Here is a 15891-nt window from a genome sequence, read left to right on the forward strand (position 1 = left end):
TAATAAACATGTGGTTGCATTCAGTCTCCCCAGGACCCTGTCCACATCTTCAGGAGCAACAGAGTCAAACTCCTCCCATACAACCGTCTCAAGATAAGTAAGCTATATAACTAAAACCCTGGGGTTGTATAATATTAAAAGTTTAAGAAACACATAAATTATAAAGCATATTGAGGCTTAAAAGATTCTTTTATGAGGGAATTCCTAGAGAACAGGTCTTTGTTACTAATTTATCTCATTTTAAGTCTTATCTTATTATTAATGTATCTCACTTTCCAGGGCTTCTTAAGCTGATCAAGGTGATTCTTCAAAAAAATCAATGCCAGGACTTTAGAAAGTGAAACTATCATTCAATTCTGATCAGAAGAACAGATCAGTATTCCAGATCAATTGTTGAGTGATGAAAGTATGTACATTTGCTACAGAAAGAAGAATGCCCTAATGATTCAGTACCTTTTTAAAATAGATACTGTTGTGTTTGCCAGAAACTTATTACATATTTAACATTCATTCCCAATGGTAACTGTACATATTACATTTCTTGGCATTTCTTGGAATCAATAAAGTAAAGGGAAAATAACACTTAGTACAAAGAAACATACATAATGAAATTATTTTAAAAAATAAAAATCCAAGGTCACCAAATTGTACATAGCAAAAAAGCTTAAATGAGCATTACTTACATGAAATAGATCATATTTACTTCCAATTATAACTAGCGGAATTGGAAATGGGTCAATTAGCTCACGATCCTAATAAGAAACAACAGTATTGTATTATCAATTACAAATGTCATGACAACGTTCTGAAAAAGTAAAGCTCCACAGTATATAGACAACTGTCATTTCTCAACGTAAGCTTTGAATAAATAAAATTTAAGATTGCAAAGCAATTAACCTATAGTGGTCAAATGGGGATGCCAAAACTCACTATGCTATTGCTGTGAAACATGTGAAGGAAGTTACAAGTAGCAGAGGCTGAACAGGAAGAAATTGAGTAGGTTCTGAGATTGGTGGGAAAGGTTTCTTCTTGTCCAGGACATCTTACTTTTGCACTTTTATGTGTGATTTTCATAATAGATAAAGTGGAAAGGTGCTGGGCCTCTTCCCAATCCAGAGTGTTGGTGAATTGGAATTAATGTAATAAATGAAGCAAGATATGAAATATATTTGTCATAAGAACATAAATAGTACTGTGATGGATCAGATCTTTGGTACATCTAGTCAAGCACTGTCCTCACAGTGGCCAGCCAGTTGCTCAAGGAAGCCCAATAGTCTCGCAGAAGATCAAGTCATACTTCCATCAAGCTAACAGCCCTTGATCTCCATAACCTCCATGAACTGGTCCATACCTTATTTTTTGAGTACAGCCAATCTTATAGCCAGTACCACATCTCATGGTAACACAATTCCAAAGTTCAGGTACTTGTGTAAAAAAGATATTTGATTTTGTCTGTCCCGAATCTTCCAAAATTAAGTCTTATTGAGTAATGTCTGGTTCTAGTAATTAGGGAATAGGCATGTAACTTCTTCTTGTCTAATTTATTCAAACCACACATACTTTGTATACCTCAAAAAAATTCCCTCTCATTTGTCTCCTTTCAGCCCTAAAAGCCCTAAAAGTCATAATCTTCCCCAATAGGAAAGTTGCCCTAGTCCCTTGGTCATCTTAATTATCCTCTTCTGAATCTTCTATAGTTCCACTACATACTTTTTGAGATAAAGTTACCAGGACTATTTCAGATGTGGCTGCACCATTGATTTAGATGTGCATTATGACATTGACATCTCTATTTTAAATGCCAGAATCAAATTTGTTCTTCCCCATCTAGAGCCACACATTCTCTAGGCACTGAAAAAATACTTTGACAACATTACTTAAATGGCCCGGGGCAGAGAAGTATCCTCAGTGTCATCAGCATAGTGATGATACATAACCCCACACTGAGCAATGACCTCATTCTTCATATAGTATATGCAAAATTTCTATACAAGACAAAAGCACCAGGTATTTTTTCAATGACAGCTTTAGGCAATCTATTTTACTTTCTTCAAGGGAGCAAATTACCAATTGAGTGTCAAGGGCTGGTATTAACATCCCTAAAAATTCATATTTAATTAGTTGTCATGTTATCAAAAGACACTGACTTCATGATAGACACTTGAATAAGTGCAAAGTATAGAGTTGTATTGAAGGTTGTTGGAACTATATTTTTTCCTTAAAACTATAGCTTCCTTGAGTTGCCTTGCCAGGTAGCAAAAATGTATAGAAGTTATCACCCTCATTTGAAAAGATTATAAAACCAGTATCAAAGTGCTTCTGTAAAATCGTAGCTCCTGATTGTTGTAATATGCCATAATAATAGCATTAGATGTCTAACTCATAAGAAACCTTATCTCCTTTCTGCTACTACTAAATTTTCATTAAATTGCTATAATTTTCTATTGAACAACTTCTTTTATATCTAATAAATTTTCACTCATGTGTGAAAATATAAAGGAATTGTTTATGATTCTCAAAACAATTAACTTTGTATAAGATTGTGATGTATGAATAAAATACTAGTTCTTACAGGATGATCTTTTGGCACATTGTTCCACATTTTCCGCTTAATTTCAGTAGCTATTTTGGAATTGTTTTGTACCAGTTTTGATATAATTCTGTCTACATGCTTTCTAGTGACTTGTAGAAGACTCTCCATGGTTGGCCAGAGTTCATTTGGTTTTGAAAGATCCAAGACAAGAATAATAGCAAATGTCCTATAAAAAGAAAGGTTATTTTTTCAGATATCACCTTAATATTTCACCCATGAGAACTTTAACATGAATCAAAACATCCCTTCCCAAAATCTAAGCAGATTATCTAAACATTAAAGGAATAAATTTTCCCTTGAAAATGACTTAAAATTTACAGAATCTTGTTTTACTATGCTGTTTTATTAGTTGGATTGATAAAACCTGTTACTATGGATTAGTAAATGGTTTGAAAGTATCTAAAGTAGTAGTACTGGCAAAGATAAAAAAGCAAAGGACACAAAAAATAGATTCTTTCCAATTGAAGAATATAAACCATACTACATTTTGAATTACTCCCACAAATAGCTAAAACTAGCATAGTTAGTCAGCTGTATTATAATAAAAATTGACGACTCCTTTGATGATGCTAGAATCTCACAAGCAAGCTCGGAGAGCACCTCTCACTATTTAGACAGGATTGACTACACAACTCTCCAATTTCTAACATTGGCAGAAAACTTGACAGCACAAGCTTTATGGAACTAAATCCAAACAACTATCTACAAGAAAAAGTGACTGAGCACTTAAATACAAATAAAGTTGAAATTGAAATACTTTCTGTAAAACGAAATTACTTTTGATAATTAAGTCTTTCATTGCTTACCTTATGTTAACTGTCATTACTGGTATAGGGATTAAATCCAACAATGAAGTTCCACCACCTAATTCCCAAAAGTGAGCAATATCTTTAGGCTGAAAATGTAATAGGAAAAAACCGTAACATTGTAATGTCTTGATGCATTAGTAGCATTTTCAAAATTTATATAGCTGTGTTTTCAATTATATAATTTCTCAGGTGTCAAAAATCATAAGACACCAGTAGGATTTTTATATAAAACCTAAGACATTTTTGGCTCTATCCAAATAGTCTTCAATTCATAAATATACCAAACTTATGATTACCAGATATAGATAGCAAAATAATTTACAAACAAATAACATTACAGATAAGGATCAGAAACCCCATCATTCGTGCTGAAGTCAACATATAGAAATTGCTTTATTGCCAAGAAAGACAGAGAATATATTTCCAGCTAACCTTAAACCGCCTAAGCTCATCTGGAACTACTTAACAGAAAACATATTGTTGCTGGCAGATATAGCATTAGGAAGTAGAGGAAGTGAAGTCAAAAATGCTTTCCTTCTTCATTATGTAGCTAATATGAGGATCAGAGAGCTAAAATATTAGTTCACTACTCCTATGAGAAGACTTCGTTCTGGTATTAATAGACTTTCATCTGATTCCTGAGATGGCTGGATACGTTTCTCACATTATAATAGATGACAAGGATGACTCTGGCATTTCTTTCTTTTTCTTTGGGGATTTACTGAAATTGAAAATTGTGCCACTACATATTATGTGATGTTGATGAGGAAGAGAGATGCACTCAGTGTTTGTCAAATAACAAATCTACTTTACAGACTCTAAAAATAAAAGAAGGCAAAACCGAAACAGTAGATTAAGTGAACAACAACTGAAAATGTGACTTATAAATGCAAAAAATACATGAGACAAAAACAAGAAGAAACAAATATGGGCAGATGAATACAAGAACTGTAATATAAAGTGGGAATCAATTTATTTACTTTATTGAAGACAACTATATTTTGTTGAAAGATGATATATATACACCACAATCTATACTGTATATTCATAAACTCAGAAGGCAGAAAGAAACAATAAGGCTACTAACTATAAATCTGCATTGAGGCAATACTTTCCAGACATGGGAACCTCACATGATTGTATCAGACAATAGCTGTCAGTTTTCACTAGTTTGTTGTCAATTGAAATATGGCCAAAAAGAAAACTACAAACTTACTTATGAAGACTTATGATGCAAATACATAATACTGTTTCCAAGCACGGCAAAGTAATTTACTGAAAATACAAGTCTTTCAAAGCTCATTACAATATTAATGTAAAATGGCCAAAGGCTTCCACTGGATAGTGCTCATGACTTTTGGGATAGGAGATGTAATGCACTGCTCACTATACATCATGCTGTAATTCTCAAGCCCTAAAGATTAATACAATGGCATTCACAGAACTGTTTGCCACACCAATATACTTACTGTATTATGCCCCTTTGCTCTTCTTCCAAAAGTATATTCCAAAGCTAGGGTTGGTTTTGGAATTTCATCCCTAAAAGATTAGGATACCCCACCCACCAAATTTGCAAAGTTACTGACAGGCTAAGAAAAATTATAATATTATTATAATGTTATAAATATTATAAAAACCAGTAGTTTGCACAAAACTTTCCACTTACATTCCACAGAAGAAAAACTGGCTGGGGAAAACATTTCTAATGACTACATTGGAATGAAATCTCTATGGAATAATTACACTAAAACTATTACAATTTCCAGTAGATTATTTCTAACAACTATGCAGTAAGAACAAAGATTTAATAAATCAGAATATAAACTTAAGGAATCATAAAGAGTTAAATATGTATGTTTAGGAATGTTTACTCTTTATATTTGGAGTTTGAAAAAGTAGAAAATTTGGCAAAATGAATACACAGCAGAAATAGAATTTGCCTGAACAATGTCTCTGGCCAGTAAACAACTAATAGTACTACTTGATGACCACCAACAATTTAATAATAAAAAGCAACATTTCAAAAAAATAGTCAAATCTCTTACAATTCTTGCAAGATATATTGATGTCATAAATATTTAAAATACCACAAAAGCTATTGGCTTTTTTAAAGCACAGACTGATATAACCACTTTGCTGGAAATCAGAAAAGATAAGATCCAAAACAAGTGGGAAATGGGAATACATTTTGAGTTTTTGATAAACTCTGGGGGAACCGCAAAAAAATCATAACACTGAAGTATCACTCCAGTCAAAAGTCAAGGTGAATGTTAAGTGTAAGTGATAAGTCCTATAATACTTGTGCACAAACATATCTGATCTGATATTAACCATACAGTGCTCTTTATATGGTTTGTTCTAGATGTGTTCTTAGAAAATAATTTATTATATTGTATTCCTATAAAGATATTGTTGATAAATACTTTGAAAATATGAAATACTTTTCAAAGTTTAAACACATACCTGTCAAGGCACCTCAATATAATACTAGTCTTACCCTAGAAATTAAAAACAAAGAATATTATTGAAATGTCAGTGATGCATACATATCATTCTACATGCTGTAAAATATTCTTCAAATAATTTCTAAGAAAATATCTGAAAATTATAAACTTAGCAAATTAAATGTCATTTGATTATTGGAAAGTTGGTTTCAACTTTTTATCAGAATGTAGCTTTGCTGTTATTATTATTATTAATTATTCAAAGTATTGGAAGCATGATAGTAGCTATCTGTCTACCAATTACATTCATGTGAGAAATCATTGGTAATTGTATATAGAAGGTTAATCAAATAATGTGTTTCTACAGTAAGCGGTTTAAAATGATGAGATGGAAATAAAAAAGAATGCATGTAATATACATAATCTTCAATACATAATTTATTACTTTATGCTATAAGGATTAAACTGTTGGAGAAATTAGTCTATCATGATGTGTTGTCCTTGTTTTCTATAAAAATAAATATGTGATTGCTTAGGTTTTAGAGTAACTTTTATTTTTATAATGCTGATTCCATTCATTCTGGATATCCTTACTTAAAAAAATCAGCCCACTGAGACTGGTTATACTTATTTTTAGTAAGTATGTCAGAATTGTAAATTCTATCAGTTGTTTATAGGTTAATATATTTGCTTACTGAGAGATAGCAGAATATGTCAGTAGTTCAAATTTAAATATAAGTTTGTTCACTAGGCCAGCCTTTTCCAACCTGATGTCTACCAAAATTATTCAGACATCTCCCACAATGTAAAATCTGAAAAACTGGGAACTGAATCCCAAAATATGTGCAAATATGGGCTGGATAAAGTTACAGGAGGCAATCATTGTCTCTAGAGCACACAAGTAAGAAATACATTTAGTGCAGATAGTCTTTGTTTTGCAACCACATCTTAGTTGTTAAGCAAATTGATCACTAAGCACAACATCACAATTTTATTTCAGCTTCCCTTTGCTTTATGGACCTACATAAAGCAAAATGCAAAAATTGGTCACAAGGTTACTTTATCATCACTATGGGAACTGTAAAAGGTTGCTAAACAAGTCCATTGCTAAAGGAGGACTACTTGTTTTATTATATATTTAAAACACATAGTATTCTGCTTAAATAAAATTAAAATATTGATCATTACCCCATTTTTATTTCCCAAAAAGAATAACGATCTTTCACAACATTCCAGAGTGTCTTTGTCATCTTCACTGTTTTCTCTTTTCTCAACTTCCGCTTTAGCAATATCCCATATAGTGTCACTAGTAAAGAAAAGAAAATACAAATATCTTCAAACAGAATAATGTCCCAATAATTGCCTTAAGGAAGCCAGTTCTGAGCTAGTAGTTAACCACCAGGCTAGAAACCAGGAGACTGTGAATTCTGGTCCCACCTTAGGCACAAAGCCAACTGGTGATCCTGGGTCACTCACTCTCTCTCAGCCCTAGGATGAGGCAATGACAAACCACTTCCCAAAAACTTTGCCAAGAAAATTTTGCTAAGCAGGTGTCAACACTGATTCAAAGGCACACACACACAAATAATTCAGCTAAGAAGCTTCTTTGGCAACATTCCTTTCTTCACTGAAATTGGGAATACTAATAAATACCAAATACTTGCATATTTTTAAATTAAAATTTATCTATATTAATTGGCTATGATATGAATTACTGACTGTAAATATGTACTTACATTAAAATCAGAATAGCACTGAGAGTCATTAAACTGCACCTCTTCCGCCGAGCCCTGAAAACTCATCTGTTCCATGTGGCCGGCCTGGCGTAGTTTTGATTGGGTTTTGTTAGGGGTTTTATATTTTAGAGCAGGCTTTTATGTAATATTTACTGTGATTTTTATTATTGCCTGTTCACCGCCCTGAGTCCCGTAAGGGAGATAGGGCGGTATATAAATTTAAATAATAAATAAATAAATTAAAATCATTAAAATACATGAGAGTAATTTGTGAAACTTGAATTCTAAACTGTACAGACTGGCACTCAATTTTGCTTTTTTCACATTAATACATTTTCCTTTATTGTAGGATAAAGGCAGGAATGCCTCTTTAATTCACAATGGGTTACTGGCTGATTGAAGTTTATGAATAAAGTTTATAAATGATAAATGACTATGTTATATTTTTTTCAATTAAATAAAGAACAAGAAGAATGCTTTAGACTCATTTGTTTCATTAGATTCTTTATCTAGTTTTAGGCCCTGTAAGGAGAACAGATTATGTTTTGGGTCAATTTAAAGTTCACAAACAATAACATGGTTGTGTTAAGATGCATACTCCTAAACTAATACTTTGTTGAAGCACTTGTTTTTATAACAGCATTCAATCTTTTGGGCTAGAAGCCTATCAACATGGCACATCTTGCCTTGAGAATCATTATAAATGAGACTGAATTCAGTAGGATGTCATTCTAAGAAGTATGCACTGGTCTGTACTCCACCATGGTAGTCCTAAAAGTAAACACGCTTTTAACCTTTACTCCTTGTGACTTCATGGATGCAGTGAATATACAAAGTCTACACACTCCTATTAAAATGCCAGGTTTTTGACAGAAAAATAGCCCAGACCCAAATCCAATAGAAAGTCTATGGGGATGCCCTTGCAATTTGACATATCTGGAGCACTTCTGGAAGGATTCCCAAGGCAAGAAGTGCCATGCTGATAGGCTTCTACCCCGAAAGACTGAATACTGTTATAAAAATAAGAGCTTCAACAAAGTATTACTTTAACGGTATGCATCTTAATGCAACCATGTTATTATAAGTTTTTTTTTCTCCCTAAATGATTTCGCTTTGTTTTTCAATTGAATTGTACAACCTATGTGTTATATTAGCATGGAGAGCACTTGCCTATAAAGTCACCAAGAGTCAGACACGACTAAATGGATAAAAGCAACAACATATGCTATGTTAAAGGTCGGAATAATGCTGACTTGATTTATCTTGGTCTGATTTTTTTTACATGGAAAAAGTTTCTATATCTACTGTATGTCCAGATCATTTCTATGGCAACAGCATGGAACTGATTTGCCACTGACTTCTGTGGGGACTTCCCCCCCCCCATCTCATTAGCAGATAAAGGTAGTCCTCGGCCCCATTTTATGACTTTTCTTGCCACAATTGTTAAGTGAATCACTGCAATTGTTAAGTTAGTTAGTTGTTAAGCGAATCTAGCTTTCCCATTGACTTTGCTTGTCAAAACGTTGCAAAAGATGATCACATGACCTCGGGACACTGCAACTGTCATAAATATGAGTTAGTTGCCAAGTGCCTGAATTTTGATCACATAACCGTGGAAATGCTGCAATGGTGGTAAGGGTGAAAACAGGCCATCAGTCACTTTTTTCAGTGCTGTTGTAACTTTGAGCGGTCACTAAATGAACTGTTGTAAGATGAGGACTACCTGTAATTCCTGCTAATAAGATCATATTTGAGTTTCATTAAATTTCAAGTGCATGTGTGCTTGCCCCAAACTAACCTGACAGTAATATAATAATATAGTAAAATTGAACAATTATTAGAATAATGATTTGTCTGCATAAATGCAATAATGATGTGTCTGCATAATTGCTAGAACAATGATGTAATGCATAATCACTGGGAAAATTCACTGGGAAAGTTCTGTCAGTAATATGTGGCAACCAAATGCGCTCTGCACATGGATACTTTTTATGTAGCAAAACCTTCCATTCTATGCCTGTGAGAAACGTTCCTAATGTATCACAGTGTGAATTTCAATGTGTAGCCCTTTGTTCTTTAAGGAGGGGAGTATAAAAACTGAAGTCTAATCCCGCCCTCCTCGTTCAGAATTGCCTATCTCTAATATGCTCTGGACCTTGCGCAAATAAACTTCTCTGCTAAACCCCTCTGCAATTCGTAAGAGTTCTTTCGTTTTCCACAAGACCTGAATTTTGATCACATAACCGTGGAAATGCTGCAATGGTGGTAAGGGTGAAAACAGGTCATCAGTCACTTTTTTCAGTGCTGTTGTAACTTTGAGCGGTCACTAAATGAACTGTTGTAAGATGAGGACTACCTGTAATTCCTGCTAATAAGATCATATTTGAGTTTCATTAAATTTCAAGTGCACGTGTGCTTGCCCCAAACTAACCTGACAGCATATCCTCTCCCCACCCCATAAGTAGGACCTTTCAATTGCCAAAAGCACACTGGCCACTTGGCTAACAGCATCTATGAGCAGCGCCCGGGAAGGCTGCACAACCGCACAACCTTACTGCTCCTGGTCGCTTCCATTTTCACGCTTTGCGCCTCTGACCGTTGGGATCAACTTTAGATTCAGAGGTCGGGGTCCCACTCGGTGATCGCGAGCAGCGCCACTGCTCGTTCACTTCTAGGGCGGGAAAGTATGGGAAAGTTCATTTGTGGCCCCTGCCGCCGCCCCGAGACAGAGTTGTGCGCCGTCAAGCTGCCCCCTTTGCCAGCAGCACCCTTTCCCCTCTGGCGCAGGGGCAAACAGCGGCCCAGCGAGCTTCATTCTCCCTCCAAGATAGAAGGCGACCGAAAGTGGCAACTTTTATCCAAAACGGCGGGAATTTTAGGCCTGGGTCTACTCCCTGATAACCAGGGCAACAGCGCCATAGAATCACACTTGCCACCGCTTTCTCTCTCGCTGGGGCAGCGAGGAGGGATGGGATTGCGGTCCTTCAAAATCTGGAGCCGTTCCTGAAACTCTGTCGAAAACTGAGCGCAGCAAATATCCTAACGCAGGGGCAGGCAACCTCGGCTCTTTTATGACTCGTGGACTTCAACTCCCAGAATTCCTGAGTCAGCTATGCTGACTCAGGAATTCTGGGAGTTGAAGTCCACGAGTCATAAAAGAGCCGAGGTTGCCTATACCTGTCCTAACGCGTAATGCAAAACAGTCCGGGCGATTATTGATATAGGGCGCAGGACGCACAATTCTCTGCCTCTCCTCAGAGCAGGAAGAGCCCGAGTTACACGACACGGGTCCGCCCTAATAAAAACCCAACCCAATCGGTCTTCTCTTTACCTGGCCCCAGGCATCCTCTTCTCAACTTCATCAAAAACGGCGGTGAGAATGTTAGGCCTTGCCCTACTCCCAGATCACCATGGCAACAGCGCCTAACCTGCGAGCGGAGCTTTATGGGAATTGCAGTTCTTTGGCAAGCGAAATCTTTCTGGTCGCCACCACGGAAACCGCGGAGCTCACTTTTCTGCATAGCCCACGTAATCCTGCCTGCCCTCTCGTCCAAAATCGTTAATGTGCTAGAACAGGGGTAGGCAACCTCGGCTCTTTTATGACTCATGGACTTCAACTCCCAGAATTCCTGAGCCAGCAGAGCTGGCTCAGGAATTCTGGGAGTTGAAGTCCATGAGTCATAAAAGAGCCGCGGTTGCCTACCCCTGTGCTAGAATCTTTAATAATGCACTGAGGGATTGTAAAACACGGGTCATTAAAAGTTTGGTCAGCGTAGAATTTAAGATCGTTAGGGAAAATGTTTCGATAGCATACGCTATCGAATTTATCTTCAATCAGAATCAATCAGAATCGAGCTGGAAGAGCTTGGAGCTCTTCTAGTCCAATCCCCTGCTCAAGCAGATTATTTTAGACAAGTGACTGGCCAGTGTCTTCTTAAAACCTCCAGTGATGAAGCACCCACAACTTTTGACAGCAAGCTGTTCCACTGGTTAATTGTCCTCACTGTTAGGAAGTTTCTCCTTAATTCCAGGTTGCTTCTCTCCTTGTTTAGTTTCCATCCGTGCCCTGCCCTCTGGTGCTTTGGAAAGTAAGTCGACCCCCTCCTCTTTGTGGCAGCCTTTCAAATACTAGAATACTGCTGGAATAATACAGGAATCTTGCCTGTCCTGCTTTCAAGATTATTCTACTTTACTAAATTTCTGGACCTCTGAAAGCCAGTCAATCAAACCGCTTCTAGAAGCTGTTAAGACCTGGTTGTTTCTTACATGTTTTTAAAATTGTGCAGTGCAACGCTATGCAGTCTATCTAGAAGCAAACCTTTTGGATTTACTTCCTCAAATGAATAGAATCAATTGCCCGTAAAGCCAATCTGTGAAATGTTTAGGCTGGACAGTATGCTGATGATGGTTCTCAATCATCCAGGTAGAGTTGTCTGGAAGTTGAGTCATGGCAACTGGATTTCTTTTATTTTTGGTTACTTGGATAAGCAGCAAAACATTTCAATCAAAAAAAAAAAGTCCAGTTGGTGGACAGTATGGTTGTTGGACAGTATGCTTCGAATAAGGAGCAATGAGAGCAAGAATACTTTGACTAAATAACGCTCTAAAGCAGTGCTTCTCAAACTTGGCAACTTTAATGGACTTCAACTCCCACAATTTCCCAGTGGGTAGTGGAATTGAAGTCCACATATCTTAAAAGTTGTCAAGTTTGAGAAATGCTGCTCTAAAACATGGTGTGCTATCTAATCCTGAATCTACATGACAAAATACAGACTTTTTTCTCATTTATTTTATTTGTTAAAATGGTTTACAGTTATATAAAAATACCTTATAAAACATAACTAGATTAAATAAATATAAATATTCTAATATAAATTAACATTTTGTTAATTTTAAGAACAATTTGAAATACCAGACCCATTAAAGCATTTCTTGATTAAGTTTATACAAACTGCATATATTTTCAGTATTCATTATATTTGGATGGAGCCCATATTTAACATTTGAAGATAAATGTTATGTATGGCTAGTTGTACCAGTATATATAGATAGATAGGATGCATCTAGAGCAACACATAGGGACAGAAGTACATTCAGATGTGCAATCCAGTTTAACATTACAGATTCCTACAGTAGTGAATGTTGCACACAGTAAGCTGTTTATGCCTGCACATAACTTTTACAGAATCACAGTGAGAATAATGGTTGCAAACATATGTCTCTTTTTAATAAAAAATGCACAGTAAATGAAATGTGATTATACATAGCGTCTATAAGAGTATCAGGGTACCACTATTAATTTTACATGGAGATAGCAGCAAATACAGAGCTATGTTGGGCTCTTGCCCAAGTACCTTGAAAATAAAAAAAAACAGGTAAAAAATCCAAGGTGGTAGAATTTTATGCAGTTTTTATTTTCCAGGATGAAAATGGGTCTGCTAATTAAATGAACTTGCTGGTCCCACTTCTACTTTAAAGGCTAAAAAGACTTCAAAAATAAATTTCTCAAAATTTGTCCTAATTAGCAACATAGTATGCCAAAACCCCTACATATACAGACTTACAGAATTTTATTTATAGATGTGCTAGTTGGTTATGTAACTATATATTGTTTCTTTTAAATCAGTACTTTCTTTTTTAACAAGGGGAGACATTTTGCATAGGTGGCAAACTGTGTGAAATGAGAAATAGTTCTCAGGCTATAATCATTTGTACTATCCTCTAGACCAGGGGTGTCAAACTGCCAGCCCGCAGCCCGGATACATCATAGCAAAACCATGCTCACCCCATTGTCGGCAATGCCAAAAAGTCACATGTCACGTGACGTGAGTTTGATACCCCTGCTCTAGACAATGAGCGTCCAATCATTTGGCTTGCCTGACCACACTGAGTGAAGAGGAATTGTCTTGGGCTGCATATAAAGTATATAATATAGTTAATGGATATAAATACATATGATAATGTTCAGTTTTCAATCTTGTGGGGCTGCATTACTATCTGTCCGGGGCCATATGTGGCCCATGGTCCCCTGCTTGGACACACTTGCTCTAAAGTCAACCATTATTGTGCTGACACAATTAAAGAAGAAAAGCTTTATTCAGCTTTTATTCTTTCATTCAGCTTCACTGAGGTTAAGGGTTATACTCGATACTCTAAGGCACCAGAAGAGAGGGGATGAAAATGAGCAAAGAACATCTATCAATACTTAGGAATTATGAGAAATAGTTTTTTCCCACTAAAGAACCAAATTGGTTTTTTTTTTTAACCTCTAGATGTTCAGAACAAATGCAAACAAAATTCTAAAGCAGGACAATACTAGACTGCAGCATGATTGGTGGACCACATCTGGCCGAGATATTTATTTGCTCTTTTTTCTGAATTTCCTTTCTATTTTAGCGGAAGAAAAATCAGCATTACTAACTCCCTCCTGGGATAGTAGCAACTTTTATAATACCCAAGTTGTCTGTACTAGCTTTTAGTACATATTTTATCCTGTCCTATCTATAAAGCTCCTTTCCACCAGCAGGATACTTCCTTCATATCCCAAATAATTCCAGCAAGTAGTTAGATTGCATTGAAAGTATGGAAGTTGTGACTACCTACGGCATACTAGGGTATTATGTCAGGCTTAGCCACTAAGACACATTAAAAAAAAGTTTAGAGCAACCATGTGATTCTGTGCTCCACTAAATTCTTTAGTAAATCTATTAAAATTATTCTTTCTGTAAATTTTACCACATATTTTAAAACTGAAGAATGGCAAGCTTTGTTTAAAATTTTGATATATATTTATCAACATTCAGACACTGCATTCATATATATGAGAATATAAATGGGTAAAATTATTTTAATAAATAATAAACAATAGTGGTAAATGGTTTTGTAAACTTGTAAAAAATAAACAACAGATCTGTGAATTGCCTCAGGAGTCAATAATTAAATCAGTTCTGGCAGGTGTATGTTGACTAATAGATCTAACAGTCAGCTTTTTGGGTGACTGAAATAGATTGGCAAAGATTTACTAATGGTGAAAACAAAATGATCTCTCCCTTCCTTACCCTACAACTCTTCATCCAATTATCTGCTACACAAATGAAAAATGGAAATGGTAATAAAGAATTGATTTTTGTATCAGTTATCTTGAATTCAAAGTGTACTTTTTTGCATTCAGAAAAAAGCAAAATGGATCCTGTGTGTCTTAAGAATTGCGTATTGCTGATTTAAACTGTTAATAATTGTACAAGTAGTCCTGTACTGTTAACTAATATTAAACTACTCAGACAGAGTTGTCTTTTGTTTAAACAGTATTGCTTATAAATTCAATTAGAATTAATTTATGAGCAACATTGTTTAAACAAAACTAAAACTACATTTATACATGTATGTTCATCACTAAATGATATAACATTATGTTAATTTGCAGGCATAACAATTAAATAGTATTTTACAGTACTGACAACAGATATTGTCCCTAAAGCAAAACTTCTATCCTGAGAGTTGCAAGCCAATAAAGGAGAACAGAAGGAAAAAATGGTGGAAAGAGATGTGTTTGAATGTACCAAAATGAAATAATAAGATTTTTTATGAAGTTTTATCAGGTATTTAAATGCTAAACAGTTTTCTTAATAAATAGTTTACAGAAGGTTATGTCTAGATCAATTAAGACTAAAAGCATACATCTTCATGACGGAGCACTCTTTCACCCTAAATGAGTTATTGTATGCATACTATATTCACATATCATTCCAAGCTATAATTATTTGTTTTTAGCTTAAAGTGATATGCAAATAGGATCAGTGAATAAACCATTAACTTGTTTTAAAGAAGTAAATTACAGTTTGAAACAACTATTTGCTGTTGGCTTAATCATTATAATGATGAGTCATGGAAAGCTTCCCGCAATCTAGGTTATTCCTAATATGTTTTCTGCCTTGCCAAATTTCTAACCTAACAACACACATCTAGTAAATGTGCAGTTAAATGAGAAGAAACAAACTATGACCTGGTTAAAGAATTATAATTATTATATTCATTCCAAGAATTCTGTCATATTTAAACAAGAGATGGTTTAGTATGATATGTGGATGCAGTCACATTTTTTAAAAGTTCTAAATCTAGGAGTGATTTAGAAAAAAAAAAAGAAAGAATTTAAAAGAAAAGGAGGAAAACAGAGGTCTTGTATGAATCTTTGTATTGAAAGATTATTATTATTTCTCCAATGTTTCCTTTATTATTTCTCCAACTTCTGATTATTTTTTGTTACCCAATTCACAGTGTTTATTCAGAATAATTCTATTTGGATTACCATA

The 15891-nt window shown here is 35.1% G+C and overlaps 1 protein-coding gene across 2 annotated transcripts in view; it reads right to left on the minus strand.

Annotated features, from left to right (window-relative positions):
- Window positions 1–10983, minus strand: part of DYNC2LI1 (dynein cytoplasmic 2 light intermediate chain 1) — a 29003-nt gene extending 18020 nt beyond the window's left edge. For both annotated transcript variants that reach the window (XM_015813090.1, XM_015813089.1), the window contains exons 1-7: window positions 10914–10983; window positions 7035–7152; window positions 5866–5900; window positions 4872–4941; window positions 3400–3488; window positions 2573–2759; window positions 684–752 (exon numbers count right to left, since the gene is read on the minus strand). In XM_015813090.1, coding sequence (XP_015668576.1) covers window positions 684–752; window positions 2573–2759; window positions 3400–3488; window positions 4872–4941; window positions 5866–5900; window positions 7035–7152; window positions 10914–10927 — 582 coding nt within the window. In that variant the 5' untranslated portion in view covers window positions 10928–10983. The remainder of the gene's footprint in view (window positions 1–683; window positions 753–2572; window positions 2760–3399; window positions 3489–4871; window positions 4942–5865; window positions 5901–7034; window positions 7153–10913) is intronic.
- Window positions 10984–15891: the final 4908 nt, after the last annotated feature.

The sequence above is a fragment of the Protobothrops mucrosquamatus genome, unplaced genomic scaffold (assembly GCF_001527695.2).
Source record: "Protobothrops mucrosquamatus isolate PMUCROS unplaced genomic scaffold, P.Mucros_1.0 scaffold134, whole genome shotgun sequence".
NCBI lineage: Eukaryota > Metazoa > Chordata > Lepidosauria > Squamata > Viperidae > Protobothrops > Protobothrops mucrosquamatus.